General features: G+C 35.7%; 1 protein-coding gene across 1 annotated transcript; it reads right to left on the bottom strand.

Annotated features, from left to right (window-relative positions):
• Window positions 1-1,327: 1,327 nt before the first annotated feature.
• LOC104903246 (ABC transporter A family member 7) lies at window positions 1,328-18,118 on the bottom strand. Its single transcript, XM_010691255.4, has 18 exons — window positions 17,882-18,118; window positions 16,742-17,105; window positions 16,582-16,658; window positions 16,351-16,495; window positions 15,482-15,601; window positions 15,278-15,402; window positions 14,677-14,835; window positions 12,409-12,571; window positions 12,189-12,314; window positions 12,014-12,097; window positions 11,087-11,454; window positions 10,131-10,331; window positions 9,608-9,717; window positions 9,421-9,505; window positions 9,149-9,277; window positions 8,852-8,957; window positions 5,837-5,925; window positions 1,328-1,872 (listed from the first exon to the last, which is right to left on the bottom strand). Exons 1-18 carry the CDS (start codon window positions 17,957-17,959, stop codon window positions 1,573-1,575), a joined length of 2,829 nt encoding a protein of 942 aa, XP_010689557.2. The 5' UTR covers window positions 17,960-18,118; the 3' UTR covers window positions 1,328-1,572.
• Between the last annotated feature and the right edge of the window lie 1,086 nt (window positions 18,119-19,204).

The following is a 19,204-nucleotide window of genomic DNA, read 5'->3' as shown; positions in this document are numbered from 1 at the left end:
TGAATCAAATTAGGTTATTATTCCAAATAACTTTTGCTTGTGCAAATAAGGATGTTTACAAAAAATTTCAGATTATGTAGAAATACAAGCTTTAAATATTGAAGATGATGAAAACAAAAATCACGAATTTATTTCTAAAAGTGCTGAAGGTAATTATTTGCTTAGAGTATGTACAATGGGGCTCTCCAACTAGTTCTCCAAGGAGAGAGAAAATGCAGAATCACCTCTTACCCAACAATGAGGTTCTTGGTAGTGTCTTGGGTGTCTCTCCATGAAGATACTTTGCAAAGTGGCTCTTGGATGAGATATTTGAAGGAGAGATAGCTCTCCAATATTTGGGGCCCACATGCTATTGCAATTACTTAAGTTTTCTTTTCTTCTTACAACCATTTAATGATCTTTTTTATAGAAATAAAAAAAAAACATGGTAATAATTACTATCCCAACAACTATAATTTTTCTTTATTTATAAAATGAGCCTAATATTGGATATATTTCATACACAAAATCTACTATCTTTATTTAATTTATGAAATTAAATATTAGCATTCAAAGTTAATATATTTAAAAAAAAATTCAACATTACATAAATTATGAAAAAGATAATTTTTTTTGTAATTATATTTAATTTACATGAATAACTTTATTTATATAACTTTAATAATAGTATAAAATGAGGTTCATTTATTGATATGAGGACCAAAAAACAATGCATGAAAAGTTGAATGGAGAATTCTTTAAAGAGTTTTATTGTTGTTGGGTGTTTTTAGATATGACTCTTGAGAGTAGCTTGAAGAGAGAGAATAGGAGAGAAAGTATGGAAAGCTAGTTGAAAAGACACCAACCATTGTACATGCTCTTAGAGATATATTTAGAATAATTTTTGCTTTCTTGAGGGTCGCGCACGATAGCATGCAGTCCAACAACTAATATATTAAAAAATTTAATATTATATGTAGCAAAGTTTTACTAACTTTCCTCCTCAAACGAAAAAAACAAAAACAGTGCTACTAAATTTCATAAAGAGTAAAGGAAAACCTTATTATTAGGACTGTACACACCTTTAAACATGAACATAACAAACTGCATTACAAAGATTATAAATGTAGACCCCTTCAACTAAAAAAAAAAAAAAAATGTAGGGAAATGTGGTACTATGCTACTATTTCGCCTTGGCACCTTTTTCTTTCTATGATCTATATGGACTTTGTAGCGCACATAACATGAATATTTGGTAGGCAGTAAAAATTGGTAGTAATCGTAATGCCTTTGAGTGTAATATTGTAAGAGAATTTTTTATGTCAATGGCCATGCTAATGCTTGTCTATTCTCCCAAAACATCTAATTTCTTGATAAAATTTTATTATCAGTCATACCACTTTGAAAGGTGGTACTGAATGTTAATACAAGAAAACCCAGGTTTAAGGTATACCATGGACACTGACATTTAGGTTCTTACAAAATTACACTAAAACGTATTACTATTACCATCACTTGTAACCTGGTAGATGTATAACTATTCTTGTAACATGCATAGTTTCAAACGAAATTATGTACACACCGTCTTCCTCATCATGAAAGAATATCTGAGGATTGTGCTTCGCGGGCAACCTTGATGAATACATCCTCCAAAGTGGTGTCAGCAAGACCCCATGCTTGGACTGAGAATCTCTTCTTAAATTTCTCGACTGCCTTGAAAACATCAGAAATCTGGATTTCATGTTTGGGAATCTCGAACTTCTGCGTTCCCGAGATATGGTATATCTTTTGGGCGTTGGGAGAGAGGCCTCTCACCATTGTTTCCACTTCTGCATCATGCTCTGCCGAAGTTGTCATTGTGAACACAAAGGATCCTCCATACCTTCCCTTCAGCTGCCATTTAACAAAACACTAATTGAGTACATATCAAGGAGAAATATTGTGTTGCAAGTAAATAGATACCCAGCTACACTTGAGGCAAGAAAGCATCTATGATGAAAGTAACTATAGACTTACTTCATGTGAATATATATTGAAATTTGATGCACATATATATGCTATTGAAGAATATAAATAAAAGTTCTGCACACATCTGTCCCCCAAAAAACACTTTACGCCCCGTTTGGTTTGTGGTCATATATAGTGGTAATGGTAATGAAATATAGTGTAAATGTGTGAAGAAGTTCTCATGCCAATGATCATGGGAATGGAACTTTATCACAAAACATGGGTTTCCTTTTATAAATTTCCATTACCACCCAATACCACATTCCCAAGTGGTAATGGATGGTAATGAGTTTTTAGGAGGAAAATGGACATCTTGGGATGAAGTAGCATTACCACAGGTAATGACATTGGATTTGTAGTACAAATTTACATTATAATGCATTACCATTCCCACCATTTATGGCCTCTTACCAAACGAGTTGTTAATGTTTTCTCGTGCAATAGTTACCCCTCATCTCGACTTTTATTTTTATTACTAAAGGAAATTCTAAAGTAAACTAAAACTCTAATGTCAAAAAAAAAAGTAAAATACAACTTAGAAAGTACAATGAGTGTGAAATGCTCTCCATTAAAGACTCTTTGCTCTAAAGCTTTGCCTAATTTATAAATGTAGCTTTTTGATTCACTATTCGTTTGCTTCGGATTATAGGAAAACTAATCAATGTCATGTAACTGATGCACTTATTTCTTATTGTGAGGTAACACTATCCTTGCCATTTGAGAAGCAGTGGGATCATGCTCTGCTTGTGGCATTCAAGTCTAAAGCCTGGTAAAAGAGGAGGGTTGCAACAGGTGACAACCGTCCTAAAACTTTGTGGGGTTTCCCAACACTGTGACACACTGCACTTCTTGAACCTTGGTGCCTGAAAGCGGTGCACACACCAGTACACCACATCATTGCCCCCGTGTGTGCTGTCTAATAACTCTAATGAACAAGGGCTTCTAGGTTTCTAGACAAGGGAGGTCTGGAAAATTATTCATCATTGGGATTATTTAGAGCATTTTGGAATATAGGGTCTCTTGAAAGGAAAGTTAGTGGAGTTGGTTAAGTGATGAAGAGGAGAATGTAAACCTTTCATGTCTTCACCTCAAAAAAATTAAGTTTGATCAGATCTTATCAGGTTTGATCAGGTCCAATTAGGTGAAAATACAAGGTGATCAGGTCTAATTAGGCTGATAAGTTCTGTTCAAATAAGTTCACAGAATGCACCATAAATGGGTAGGAGAAAAAGGAAGACTTATTATGCCTTAGGATTATATGTTGTGATGTTCAGGCGAGTAAAAGATAGATATGGATTTAAGTTGGAACTATAATTAGTGATTAGCTAATAAACAATGTAGTTCTCATATAGAAAAAGTGATACGATTTAAGTATCAAGAACTCAAGATCATATGTGGTAGAGATATTAAAATATAATTAGTGCCTAAGCACCTCAAATTGATATAGAGGATGAATTGAGAAAGGCCAATTTTGGAGGATAGATAAGGTGGTACAAGGAACTTTGGAGGGTGAAGTTATTAATCCATGGAGACCAATATCGACATGTGGAAGGCAACAACAACAATAACATCTTAGTTCCAAAACGATTTGGGGACGACTAATGTGAATCGTCATAGGAAACTTTCACCATGACCATTGAAACAAGAAAAGAGCGAGAAGTTAAAAAGAATAAACAACGAAGAGGGAGAAAGTGAAATTAATAAAAGTAAAACAAGAAGAAAAGAATTAAATAAAAATAACACAAGGAGTAAGAAAAATAAGAAAAGTTCAAAACGAAAAATGTAACGATAGACACATAAAATAATTACATTTGAAAATATAATAAAGAAGAGAGCCAAGAAAAGATGGAGAGAGAAAAAACAGCTTTGTAGGGAAAACAAATGAAAAGCTTAAGAAAGGGAATATGTAAAGAATGATCAATGCAAAAGGTATGCAAAACGCAAGTAAACTAAAAAGGGTCAAAAGGGAAGATATATAAAGTCAAGCCAAGTCATCCTTCCTCCACTATGCCCTATTCTATCCAACGCCATATTTTCCTCAATCCCAAATGGTCTCATATCATTCTCAGTCACCTTCATCCAAATTTTCTTAGGTCTTCCCCTACCCCTTACAACCCTATCATTTTGCCACCCTTCCAGGCTTCTAGCCTCCCAACCCGGGCATCACTTAGTCTCTGTCTTACATGCCCAAACCATCTCAATAGATTCTCCATCATCTAAACCTCAATCGGTGTAATGTAACCCCTACTTTCTTCCTAATAATCTCATCCCTCAATCGATCCTTTCTTGTATGCTAACCATTGTTCCTAATTCCCTCGCGAATTGCGAATTGAGAAAAGAGAATTACGGTCGGTTTTGGTTCATTTTTGGCCCATTTTGGGCTAATTGGCGAATTAGATAGCGAATTGGATAACAATGATGCCGACATATCCAATATAACATATGCATCTCCGCCACATTCATCTTTATGCACGTGACAATGTTTCACTGCCAGCAGTCTGTGTTGTACAACAATGCATGTGACAATGTAAAAGCGGCAAATAAGGAATAAGGAGACCGCTATTGAAAACATGTACGGTTTAAGAAAAATATTGCAATATATAAGAAGCTAAATTAAAGTAAGGAAAGTATTTTGATGGGAAATTAAAGGTATATTTTTTAAAGTAGGTAAGAAGAAATCTTGTGGGCTGTTTTTACATAGAGGCCCATTACAACATTAACCACCGACCCCCCCCCCCCCTTTAATCTCAAGAAAATACTTGCAGTAGGAAACTAGGAATTGAACCCTAGACTTTGCTAAGGAAGATGGAAAAGCTCACCACTTGAGCTAGCCCTAAATCCTAGCAATTGAAGGTATATACTATAAGGACGTATACAAAAAAAAAAAAAAAAAAGATATGAAGGATGGTAGAAAAGATATTTATAAAATATTTATGAGATAACTACTACCTCTGTTTTGTTTTAGATGCAACATGTGGTTATTTTGATCCACTCAACAAAAGGCAAATGTTGCAACTAAAAAAATTAGAGGTAGTATTAACCAATCTATTCGATGAGATTTGGAAGACAAACAAGACACTGCATGACTGCAAAAAAGAAGCCCTTTGGTACTTATTCACAACAGCAAAAGAGATGCATTAAGCAGCTCAAATAATTGGCATATGAAGCTTCTCAGCCATACAACAAATTTGTGGGACATAGTGATAGAGTAAGAAAGAGTACAAACATTGCTGAGAACCAATTTGAGTTTATGCTGGAAAATCTACCATAGAAAAGATTATGAGAAAAATCACAAGGTATTTCAAAGAGAGGAAGAAAGATCTTCACAAGCTATTTATAAACTTTTAGAAGCCTTATGACGAGGTATTGTGAGAGACTTGCTTAGTGAGCAATGATGAAGAAGGGTATGCCACGAACAAGGAACAACTATACTGGCCCAGTGAAGAATAAATACCGCAAAGTGGAGATAAGGGTCAGGACATGAGTAGAAAAACTGGCGCGTGAAGGAATTGCCATGGATTTCTGTCAAACAGACATTACAAACTGGGGTGGTGAGAGCTTGGAGATACGAGGGATTGTCACATTCACTCATTTTGCCTACCATTTTTGTCTTCCATTAAGTCCGCCTAACCAATAATTTATAGAAGAAATCAAAGCTCAACGTGGCAAACAAATGAGGACGGAGGGAGTAGCTGTTTCATTCTCTTTTTTTTTTATCTTCTTATTTGCTCAGTTCTCCCTTGAATATAAACTGTCTTTCCATAAAGTTTCTTACGAATAGTTTCACTTCGTGTTCTTCTAAATGAAGGTACTTGTCTGAATTGGATATATTCACATGAGGAGTTGTTACCTGCTTTGGGCCTCCTATACATTGCAAGTTACCATCAACAAAAATTCCTATCCGGTCACAAAGAACTTCTGCCTCTTCCATAGAATGGGCTGAAAGAAGAAGAAAAAAGAGTAAGATATTAGCGCTCATGTTCAGAAATTACATTTAATTAAGCATCTGAAATATAACCATACTTGTATACAATTTCAGTGACATTCAGCAAGATACATAAATCAAGGGCAAGTGTGTAGTCGGAATTCTGTACTCTTCCGAGTATATAAACAAAAGATAAACAAGAGACAGTAATACAGACAACGTAAATGTATCTGGAACTTTGTTGAATAAATTCCGCTGCCTAGTGGCTGTTCACAGCCAAAGCAACCAAGAAAATCCTTGTAGCCAGCCCTCATTAAAATTTAGACTTGAGAGTGGACTGTTTTGCTGTGTATATACTTCCTCCGTATCATAATATTTGCAACACTTTCTATTTCGGGATGTTTCAAAATATTTGCAACACTTTTTTTTCTTTCCTTTAGAAGGGTGAAATTACTTAAATACCCTTATTTTATAAAATAAGTATTGATTACATACTTTAATCTAAAACAATTAACCTACCTAATCTTTCCCCTAACTACTATATGATCTTCACTCTCTCACGGTCTCACCCCACCACCACCACCATCTCCACCCCACCACAAAAACCCAACCCATTCCCCACCACCTCCACTCTCTCTCCTCCCTTACGCCCTCTCTCTCCTCCCTCATGCGCTCGAAATTTTGAGCAACCATTGTCGGAATTTTGAGCCACCACTAAAGCCACCATTGTTGGAATTTTGAGCGCCCTCTCTCTCCTCCCTCACGCCCTCTCTCTCCTCCCTCACGCCCTCTCTCTCCACTGAATCCACCACCGCTGCGAACGAACGACGAATGAAATTCCGACAAACGAACGACGACGACGACGAACGAACGACGACGAACGAATGTGAGGTCGAATGACGAAGACGAAGATAAAGAAGATCAAAGATGAAGACGAAGTCGAGCGAAGACAAACGAAGAACAAAGAAGATGAAGACGAAGCATTTGACTGCGAAGTCTTCAACGATCTCCTTCGTTAGATATGGGAAAATCTTTCTATCTTCATCATCATTTCCAGATTTTCCCAAGTAATTAAGATCTGTAATTTTGAGTTTTTTATAAGTTAGAACTGTAATTTGGTTTTTCTGTTTATGATTTGGTTAGATCAGATTTGTTTTTTTTTTTTTTTAGTTTACTCACATAGAAGATGAAGATGGAGAAGATGAAGATCGTGGTGATTTTATGTGAATTTTCGTGAAATGGAAGATGGTGGTGGCAGGGTAGTCGTGGTGGTGGTTCTGATAGTGGTGGTGAGATTGTTGTGGTGGTGGGGTGGGGACGGCGGGCGGTGGTAGGGTGGTGATGGTGGATGCTAGGTGTTGATATAATGGAATTATTGTATTATTAGTTAGTCTAATTATATACCCCTTTCCATCTAATTATACACTATTGAAAAATTGCCTCGAAATCCGCAATTTCAAAAGTGTTGCAAATATTGTGATACGGAGGAAGTACATAAAAAGAAAATTGTATAACTTATGAAGAATGATGACATTGAGATGATCGTTTAGCGAAGCAAATGTCTCTGTTATGATGTTATCATAAGCTTTCTATTTCACTCTAAATTGCCCGCATTAGATGTTTAGGGCTCCAACACAAGATTGAACACCAATCGGGCTCTTAGTTTTAGGTAAAAATCATGCACAACTTCTCCTAAATGTATGAGTTCAGCACTCAGATGCACATCCATTTTCAACACTCATATCCTTAAACCTAGTCCAGGTAATAAAATGCAAAGTTTTAATTCAGAATAATCAAAAATCAAGAAAAGCAAATAGTAAGCAACAAAGTCTCGCCCATCAAAACTCCCAGTATGTTGTCCAAATCTAACTACATAAAGTCTAATTGGCAAACTGATCAAAACTTAAGTTGAGCCCATGCAGAAATTCTTAAGAAAGGTACTCACTGCCAAGTTTAGTGGAGAAAGACCCAAGTGACTGATTTGCCTAAATCTTTGATTCATTGACTTCAATATTTGCATTACTTCCCTATGATCTAATGTTGAGATATTCTTGTGCAAGACAGGCTCATGGCATTTTCGGCCCTTCGACCATCAATATCAGCATCTATTCTAAGAGCAAAGGACTAAGAATTTTTTACAGGTTCATTGAGATTGTGAGCTTCAAGCATAAGAACACCAGTTCGTTGCTGATGAGATTCCTATATTGTTATATGCTTCAATTACAGAAGATGCAAATTGGTGGAACTTAAATACAGAAATTAAGTGTTTTATATAGAGAGCGAATCTATAGCCTTTAATTAGTGAAACATCAAAAGGGAATTCTAGTCTAACGGGATCAAAAATAGAAATTGAAAAGGGAATGTAAAGAATCTTTTCTTTTGTGAGGATTTCCCAGAACGGATCAACAATGTTGGGGATGGAACCCAAAGCACTTCAATATGTTACCTATGCTACCCCCCACAGTCCCCCAAAAATTTTAGATACATAGGACTTAGGAGACAAACAAGAATAATATACCTATTTTACATATATTTAAAAACAAGAAGTCCAATATGGAATAAAATATAAGCATCATATTAAGACTTATTTTAGATATCATGTCCAAAAATAAACACACAAGTATTTACACATTTTGATATGTGACATTCTAAGATATTTTTTCTAAAATAAATTAACAGTAATTATTATATTATAAAGAAGTTGATAGCTCATACATGACCGATCTGCATTAGTACTTTTTATGGTTACTGTTTCATTTTCTATTTTTCTTTTACAAGCTGAAATTTTGAATATGATTCATTTATACTCCGACCAAACAACCAACTTATATTTTAAAACATTGGCCTTTTCCCAGCCCCACGACAACCCAAAAGAAGGGAAAGTAATAGGTAAAGACCTTCAAATTCTGTCAAATGGAATGAGAGAGAGAGAGAGAGTACTTGTAAGAATAATAGCTCTGTCTTGTTTCGCTTGCTTCACAACATTCCACAGATTATTTCTTGAAGCAGGGTCTAGCCCAGTGCTTGGTTCATCCATGTAAACAACCTTTAATAAGGAACAACATCAATTAGAATATCTTAGTCATACACAATAGTGATCAGTCCAACCAACAGAACCATAGTTCATGGACAGGAAACCTTCTTCAGGGGAGGGGGGGGGGAGGGGGGGAGGGGTGGATGTTAGCTGAACCCCTCGACCAGACAAGACTTTACTGATACATCGATAGGAAGTCAAACCTTAGGGTCACCAATCAAGGAAATAGCCACACTAAGCCTCCTTTTCATTCCTCCGCTATATTTCCCAGAAAGTTTGTCAGCAACACCGCCATGATACAAGTTCACACTTTTTAAAGATTCTTCAACTGCCTGCAGCAACATAAAAGATGACAATGGCACTTTTATATTTGTTTGATGGCAAAATACGGAATGTTTTCACATCTTCAAACCAATTTTTTTTCATTTCCAAAAGATTTCAATGTTGTCAACATTTCTACAAGTAATAGACTGACCTGCATTAAGGCAGAACCTTTGAGGTTTTTAAGTCGGCCATAAAAGATTAGGTGCTCTCTTCCGGTTAGGGTCTCCCAGAGTAGACTGAATTAAAAGAAAAAAAGAAAAAGGAACAGGATCAGCCTACACTAAAAACTCGAGAGCAAGATATACACATCAAACTTAGATAAAAGATCGATAACATACTCATGCTGGGGGCAAACACCCATGCTGGTGTATATTTCATTCATTTGAAAACGGATGTCTGAACCCTCAACAAATGCTGCACCAGATGTGGGATCTGTGAGCCCAATCATCTTAAGAAAAAGGATAAAGACATTAATGATCTTTTTTTTCATTCAAACAAACAATCAATTAATACGCCCTGCTCCATACAGTATCCATATGGTTTATCTTCACAGAATGCCCCTACCTCTTATTAGTTACCATTTCTAGTAATTATTATGCGCATTCTAAGCAAAAAAACTGTACTACTTTGCAGGACACTAAAAAACATGATTTTCGTTGTGGAAATTAAGAACAATAGTTACATGTGCCCTTGAAAAAGTGGTATTCTCAAGGTGGGAAAACGAAATAAGAGAAAGCTCGAATTATCGAGATTTATTTTTGTGATTCATTTACGTTTAATGATCAGTCAAAAATCATGTGTGTGTACAAACAAATCTCATAAGCCAGTATATATTGCAAGCAAAGGGTACAATGTTCTCACCATGCTGATAAAGGAGGTTTTCCCTGCACCATTTGGGCCAAGCATCCCAAAGCATTCACCACGTGGCACAGCAAGAGACAACCCTTTGACTGCAAGTTTTGGAGGATTCCCATCCCTTCCAGGATATATCTTTCTCAAGTTGTTGCAAACTATGGAAGTGTTTGAACTTGGTTCTGATAACAGCTGTTCTACTCTCTCCCTCTGTTTCAGAAATCAGAATTATGAATAAATAGTACAGTATGAAAATCAAGCATCCGCAACTCAGAACATTTATTTATCATTTCTTTAGATCCTTATTCTTGTGTAAATACTCCAAATAATGCATGCTACGTATGCCTAATAACTCCTATGAAAGGAACGCTATTCACCGTATGTATCTGAGTGTTATTCAGCAAAGTAACAAGCAGGAAATGGAAGTCCTGGATTAGGCGTGAAGAGCCTAGGAGTTCAGCTGGACATAATCTTGGCACGAAGAAGACTCGGTAGAAGATCAATACAAAAAATAGACAATTTGCTTAACACTTCCCTCTTTTAAGTCTCTTTCCATATGGGACGAAAACACACCATCCTATTCTTATTTTTAACCACCCTAAGAAAACACACCACCCTGATTTGCATACCAGATTCCAGATAAATCAAATTCAAGAGAATGGAGGTAGGTCTCCCTATGTCGTAGGTTCTAAAAGTGGTGTTAATCTCTGCGGGAAGTTAAACATGAGGGTTTCTTGCAGCTTGTGTTTTCGCAATTACGTACCAAAGAGCCTCAAAAGAAGCGAAATAAACCCTACATAAATTGTAACGCTTTAGCATAATGACTTGCTTTTCCTTGGGTAAAATCAAGAAATCACCTAATCCAGCATGGGATGTTGTTTCCCCCCAGTTTCAAAACTAATTTCTCAAAACAGAGATTGTAGACTGCAGAAAACTAGGAACAAAATGGCAAAAAAGAAAAGGACCTCTTGGACAACATCAGCTTTCTCCATCTCAACAAAGATTTTTGATCCTTGCTTTTGTAAACTATGCTTCCGTGAAACAGACTTGGACTTCCTCAGCAAGCTCTGGAAGAAAAACAGTGGATTCCTCTTCACGCCACTTCCAGATGATACAACTTGATCAACATAGAATGCAATTGGAAGCACAATCAGCCACTCAACAAACATGATGATCATAATCTCTTTCATCCCATTCATGCCGTCACCCAAGTTTTCCCACCGCATACCATGGGTACCCATAGAATCCCCGAGAAAAGAGTATTGCCCAAGCTCATATAAACCTCGATAAAGAGAAAATCCAGGATATAACTCCATGGCAATAATCCATCCTCCTGAAATCATAAGGTGCAAAAATATTAATGCTACACATGAAAATATTGAGAGAAACCAACCAAAGTTTGATGCATTTTCCCTATTTCATGAAGCAAGCAAGTTGAGCCTATGCAGTAGTTGCGTCAAAACCCAAACACGGCTTTGGTCAATGTACGAATTCATTTCTTGTTACGCTGCTATGTGCTAACAGATATTGTAATTGCGAGTAAAAGCATAGTTCATGAATGATATGGTCACTCTTTCAGTTTGTATAGGAAACCTCCTCCAAATTCCAAAAACATCAGATGAAATAATGAGGTGTAATCTACAGTCATACACATGAGACTTTGCACTATTTATCCCATAAACCCACTTGATTTCTATTGTAGCATAATGTGCTGAAAGAAACAATGTACAACCAACTTTGTTCCGAAAGGGCGGGGGGGTGATTGAAAATGCTAAAGTATAAATTCTTTCACCCATTGACACAGCTGCATCTAACATTGAAACATCACAAGTATGAATGGCATAACTAACTTTCCAGACAATATAGGTAGAAACAAATTTATGAAAACTTACTTGGAAATGAGGTATCTTGAACAAAATTCTGGAACAGAAATCCTCCTAACAGCCCAGTGCCAAATGTCAGTAAATAACCTACAGCTGTAACAAGTTGGGCACAGAACATTAGCACCAAAGACAATTCAGCAGACTTCTGTATTTCAAAAAGGCAGTATTGAACCCAAAGTCACACCTCTAGCACTTAAAACGTTCGTGAAGATAGGGGCCACAAGAAATGCCATAGAAATCTGCAAGTTTATATAAAGGAAATAGAATACGAATTGAATGCTGTAGTCATTTGTTGTGAAGATTTTTAGTCCTGCAGAGAAAGCAACAGGAGGCATTGAGAAGAATATAGCAGAACCTTTGCTGCTTGTAAAGGAAAGCAAACGGTGGAGTTAGGATTTGATTACCAATAAGTGATCCGAATACCACAAAACATATCATGTAGATAGCAGATAAAGCTAGAAAATAAGCATAGGAAATTGTCCAATAAGGGCCATCACCAAGCCCATGCATCTTCATCATGATACGTAATCGTTGTTGTTTTTCGTAAACCAGAGCTGTCAGCACGACCTGCACCAGAATAAAAAAATTATAACAAATCAAAGTATCTTAATGAAGGTTCCAGACTTTGGAGACCTAATCCAAACGGCTGGTAGTATAATTAAGAAGAAACTGCAATATGCGCTGACATATTTTAAGTTCAAACTGCATGCACAAAACCCACTAGTCCATGTGAAGTACAATAAATTAGAAACTGAGAAACATGCTAAAAAGAAGAATTAAATAATTAGTTTGCCACCCAATGATGTGTGTTGTTTACCTGTGCTGTTCTTATATAGGAGATGCGGGGGGGGGGGGGGGGGGGGGGGGGGGGGGGGGGGGGGGGGGAGGGATACGCATCATCTGGTTCTGTATGTGACTTAAAATTTTTCAACCCAATAGAAACTTTCTAAAGGTTCTCAGGCAAAATCTATGTCTTTACACGTGAAAAGTTCGATTTGTGAAAAGGGTGATTATTCTAGAGAGACTTCACTTACCTAACTGAATTGATTGGCTTCTGTTTAGGAGTTGGTCACCTAGAAACAAGGGTCTTTGAACTAGCTTTACTCACTTATTTAAAAAGGAATTCTTTAATCTGAATTCACTCTTCTCATTAAAAAAACTTGCGAGAAAATCAAAACTTAGTTGTAAACTCAATACATATAATAAAAGTTAGAACCGGGAGCCATTTATATAGCTTATTAATACTGGAACAACTAGGAAATTGAGCTAAAAATATAAACTAATTAATTTATCTAATATTGCTCATGAATATCCAAGTTAATCTTCAGAAAACAGAGTATCACCTAGAATGAAAACAAACTAGAAATAAGTTCCTAAACCATAGAGGAATTAGAAGTTTAGAACTCATCCTTAGTGAGATAACCTAGAATCTAATAACTTGCTTGTCTAATATAAAGATGATCTAACACACACAACTCTCTACTGCTTGTTTGTGTGATTGACATAGCCAAGAATACATCACCTGTTAAAATACCGCTGTATGAATCAAACTCTGAACAAGAAATTATGGTATGCAAACTGCAAGTTTAGTTGATTTCTAATTTAGCCAATTCCAATAACCAATCAACTAATCAAAAACTAAGGATGGTTGTTGCTTGACAAAACCAAGCCCTTGTAACTTCTCGTGCATTATGGTAAGTGTCGTGACTCATGAGGTAATTGTTGCTTGACACAAAGCAAAATGATCATACCTAACTCTTTGCAAATGAGCACAATAATTTCAAGCATGATAAATATGACGTCCACTCTTGACATTTAGTAAACTGACAAAGAAGGAAAAGAAAATGTAAGCTTTTTGCTCCCCTCGGCATTTCCTCATGACATTTAGTGTTAGTGAGAAAAGAGAATGGTTGCAAATAATTGGAGAAAAGGTTATCAATTTCGAAAAATATTGTATTTTTCAAACTCAAAGATGAGAGAAGAAGCTTGAGTTCTTGCATCCATCAACGTTTAGAGAAAGAAGATGAAAGTCATCCTTCGTCAGGTGTCGTCATGACGTTGAAATCAACATCCGCTGCGTGAAAACGTGCTATGACGATGTAAAAGAGGAGAAATGAGAGACAAATTCAAAGGCCACCTTCCATACTTGACGGTTGATTAGGTGAAAACATGGAGGGGAAAGTTTAAATAAGGGAAATGAGGAATGAGAGAATATAGCCATTCAATTTGAACTTTGAAGTCCTTGATGATAAATAGGTAAAGGAATAATCCTCAGATAAGTTTTTTTTCATTCTTTTCTCTTCAAATAATGCTTCATTCCTTTCTCCATTACTTTTACCGAATCTCTTACAAAAATTCAATTTTTAGGCCTTGACGATAAATAAATAAACAAAACTTGAGGTTCCTTATTATGTAGTTAAATCCCCCCCCCCCCAACTACTATCCAAATTTTATTTACTTCACCTAATAAGATAAATACGTTCTTATTACCTAGTATCCAGTTCAGGCTGCCGCTGACAATCATATCACACGTTCAAATGAACTTATGACCAGACATTTAAGTCCAATTACTAGGAATCAAAAACAATATTGAACTATGGCTACAACAAATTTAAAGGGAGATTCAGATCCAAAACTTAATTTCGAAAGTGGCACTAGCAATGTGTACTTACAGGAAAGAGTGCTACAATAACAAATGTGAAAAACTGCGCACTGAGGAGAGATGATATATCAATGCTCAGCCGAGTTCCAGGCTTTGGCATTTCTTTGACAAACTCCAGAAGCATTCTGGTACTAGGTCCAAGCAGAAACTGAAGGTAGGCATTGGACACCTGTAATATAAGTATTGAATGTATAAGTTGTACAGAAACATCATACAGATTGATCTAAGAAAATAGCTAATTACAGCATAATGATTAGGGCATGGCAGAGCAAAAAATAGGGTGCCTTTGAAATTTAAAATTCAAAACCCTAAACCTCAATTTTATACGAAGAGGCTGTCACCATGATGAATATAAATCTAATGACAAGTGACAATCAGAGATTGTACCAAATCATCAAATCTATAGCTTCTCAATGCCAGTAAAGTGCATCGTAATTTTATGATATAGAGATCAGAAATTAGAAAAATGGAAACATAAGAGAGAGGTAAGATTGGAAGTAAATCAAGAACTGATCAATTTGAACACAGTCTGAAAAGGTCTTCAAACAGAAAGCAAATATCAATGATGACAAAGTCTAAATGACAAGCAACCTATGAGTTCATAGCAATACCAGATTCACTGAGCGTGGTACACGTATCAATGCCGACCTAGAAAATCCAGTGTCATTCTTGAATGTTGCATTATACCACAAGCTCACATTAAAGTTGTTCATGTTTGAGTTGAGAAAATCATATGCTGTTGAAAAAATTAGATATTAAACATGGGAAAAGGAAGAGATTACTGAGCAATAGTAATACAATTGTTATAAATTTACCTGCAACAAATTCATTTATCTCCCTTTCGGGGTTACCTTTACGGTAACCCTTATACAAGTCATCATTAATGTCAGAAGAACTATTCCGCCACAGATGAAGACCTTGAGCACAAGTTACATCTGTATACAAGACAAAACTTCAATAAAAATTCGCATAGCACACTAAAGACGGAGAGAGAAAGAAATTGCATCAACAACAATCATTATTATTGCACCTGGATTCATGATGAGCATGATAAATTATTAAGTCTATCATGGACAAACAAGTGTAGTATTAAAAAGATAAAAAGATTGGGTAATTGCAAGTTAATTGTCGAATTAGCATCCAGTTTAGCTCAGGTTCAATCATTAACGTTCGGTTCAATTTCAATATAGTTAACAGGTTCTTTCAGCATGAATTTGTTTTAAGTCACCTAAGGACCAGATTATATTCCTTGAGGAGAATGGAGAATAGGAACTTCATATGAAATCAACTCACCATTATTCTAACAATATTAATAGTCTCAGAGTTCATTGAATCACTCTCAAAAAAGAGGAAGCATAAAAAACTTTATGAGGCACTTTCCCAATTATACCCCTCTTTTCAAGCACAGCAAGTCACATTATCTGAAGCTTTGTCTTTGTCATCACTGAGTATTCAATGTGTATCTATATTGAGGCATAGAGCCATAGACAAAGAAGATTTGAAAGAATGTTCGACCTATGATATGATGCCATGCTAAAAATATGGAATGAGAGGCAAGCAATATTATGACTGCACATAGCAAGAACACATGACTGAAAGATCATGCCTATGTACCATCATCCCATCAAATAATTTAAACTGTAGCAATTTTTTATCATAAACCCAACTAAAGAAAGTCAGATACCTTGCTGCAAAGTTGACGACAGAATCTCTACGGGCAAAGAAAATGACGATCTAGACTGGCAGCGTGGTTGAACAAAGTACAGAGGGAGGCCTGAGGTGTAAGCAGGATCAAGAAAATTCTGCGTCTCTGGCATCGATGCTGATCCCTGGAGCAATTAAATGCATCAAGATATAATTACCTTCCACAATATCAAGCAATGACAGATTGTATGCGGCATACCTAACCACTCACCAAGACATTATTTGCCAAACTAAATAAAAAATCGGAGGAATTCACAGGGGATACCGGGAACAGGTTGCTGGCCAAGCCTGGAAAGACACAAAATAACATAATTAAACCAGGTCCCATAAAAAACAGAAGTTAAAAGGAATACACAGAGAAGAAAATATACTTTGACCAAGTGTTCGATTACTCCCAGTCACCAGTACAGTGACAGGACAAGATCCTGTCTGTCTACATGACTGACTAGGTAAGTCTGAAGATGTAAGAAAGTCAGTTCTAACAGCGCGATTTTGAGGATCCGGAACTTGAAGCAAGGCAGGCCATTTTTGGGGGGTAGGAATCGGACAACTGGAAGCTTGCTCCAATGTTGAATATTGAATCCCACATTCAGTTGTACCATTAACTTGAGCGCAACCACATCTATACTTTTCTTTGTTCAATTCATTGTCAATCACTCTTTGTAAGGTGGAAAGCAGAACACAAAGTAAAACCGGGAATATTATGAGACAACAATTTGAACGTTTATTTCGTCTCTGCAGTGTAAAGGTGAAAATTCAGCAAAAATGGGACAGTACTCACAACATAATAACCTTCTCAATTTTTCATGACTGAATATCTAAAGACTTAGCATTTGGGAGGGTATATCGGATGCAGGATGCAAAAATAATCAGCAGTTTATGCCTAAATTATATGCCATATAAAAAATGTAAAAAAAAAAAAAAAAAAAGATAATTGAAAGTATCTACACCACAGTTCACACTTACAACAACAACAACACTCACAACCTCAATCCCCATTGGATGGGGTCGGCTCCATGAGTCAAGAATTTTATCAACACGACATTTACAATAAAAAAAAAAAATTGCATATAGAAAAATGGGCACCATCACACCATCAATTCTAAGCTTAAGAAACACCCAAATCAAAGTCTCATATCATATACTTTCATGGTTTACGTTTACCCAATTAAAGATTACACACAAATTCACAACTTTACCTACATATGCCACCATTTTTAAAAAAAAAAAGCAAATTATGTAAATATGATCAAAGTAGATTATTTTAAAACTCCAAAAACCAAACAATAATATGCAACAGTAACATCACATATCCTTGAAAACTATCATAAACCTTGACGAAAGCTCAAGAATAGCACCATTTTAAATCTTAATAACAAAAATCCAGAAATGGCCAGGTAATGCAACAAGTACCCATAATTAAAAACACCCAGAAACTTCCAGATGATAAAAATTTACATGAAAAGCAGGCATATGATAAATGTACACAACATTGAAGAGAGAAAATTAACCTGAAAAACTAAGTTTTTTCGGAGGAGAGCATTGGCTTGAGTAGAGAAACTGGCGCGCCCATGTGAAGGAATTGCCATGGAATTCTTGTTGAACAGACAAAAGTTACAAATTGGGGTCTGGGCCTGGGGTGGTGAGATTTTGACCGTTATAAGTTGTGATTTTCTGGGTTTTATAATTTATATACTCTACTTTCCCACACGCATCAAATCTTCGTTTCCTATCAAAATCAAAACCCCACAAAAGACAAGAAAAATCAACTTGTCTACTGTTATTTTGGTAAATTGCTTTGAACTTTCCAATATGACGATAGCCATCTGTTTAGTCTAAACACTCAAAAGAACACGGAAGTAGCACGTTGTTTGTTAGTATTTTATTTTGTTGCCTTTTTTAGCACTTTGACTTGTGAAATTAGACTTCTAACATATTTTTATCATCTTCAAAGTTCATATTATAATATACTTTCTCCAAAAACATTTATACCTTATAGCACAACAATTTATGAGAGGGGAAAGATAGAAAAATCGAAAAAGATGAGCTGGTAGAGAGTACTCCTTCCGTCCCAAAATATAGTTCTCATTTCTATTTTGGAAGTCAAATTTTAAAAAGTTTGCCCAAATATTCTTACTAATGTATACAAAAAAACATATTCATGAGGGGTCTTGTTAGATTCGTCTCAATGTATAAATTCGTAATATCAACTTTTTATATTTTTTACTAATAAGAAATAGGAGATATCGTAGTTCAAAGGTACGCCTTGGAGACTGTGCAAAATAAAATAGGAACTATATTTTGGGAAGGAGGGAGTAATATATTGTCAAAAATGTTGGTGTTGTAAGTAACATGCAACTCCCTAAACTGTGAATTGTTGAAACTAAGTAAAAAAACGCAAGTATATATGAAAAATTGGCTAAAAATCATATTACATACGTCCCAAAATATAGAGCCCGTTTTTATTTTGGGAGTCAAACTATAAAAAATTTTACCAAATATTCTCATTTATGCATAAAAAAACATACTCATGTGCGGTCTTGTTAGATTCGTCTTAATGTGTACATTCATAATATGAATTTTTTACACTTTTTACTAATACGATATAGAAGATATATGCCGTGTTCTTTTGGACTTACTTTTAGCAATATTCCAATCCCCTTACGAGTTCATATGAATTTATTTTAATTCAAATGGGGGTTAAGTGATCCAGTGGTAACATAAACAAGATCAGTTAACCTACATATATCGGTCCTTTTTGGTAAAAAATGGATATGTTAATTGTTAATTGATTCGGTTTGGAATCATATCAGTTGAGTTTCATTAATCGCTCC

This window comes from Beta vulgaris, chromosome 9, assembly GCF_026745355.1.
Source record: "Beta vulgaris subsp. vulgaris cultivar EL10 chromosome 9, EL10.2, whole genome shotgun sequence".
Classification (NCBI taxonomy): domain Eukaryota; kingdom Viridiplantae; phylum Streptophyta; class Magnoliopsida; order Caryophyllales; family Amaranthaceae; genus Beta; species Beta vulgaris.
The sequence above is the reverse complement of the archived record's forward strand: the minus strand, read 5'-3'. Positions and strand labels throughout refer to the sequence as shown.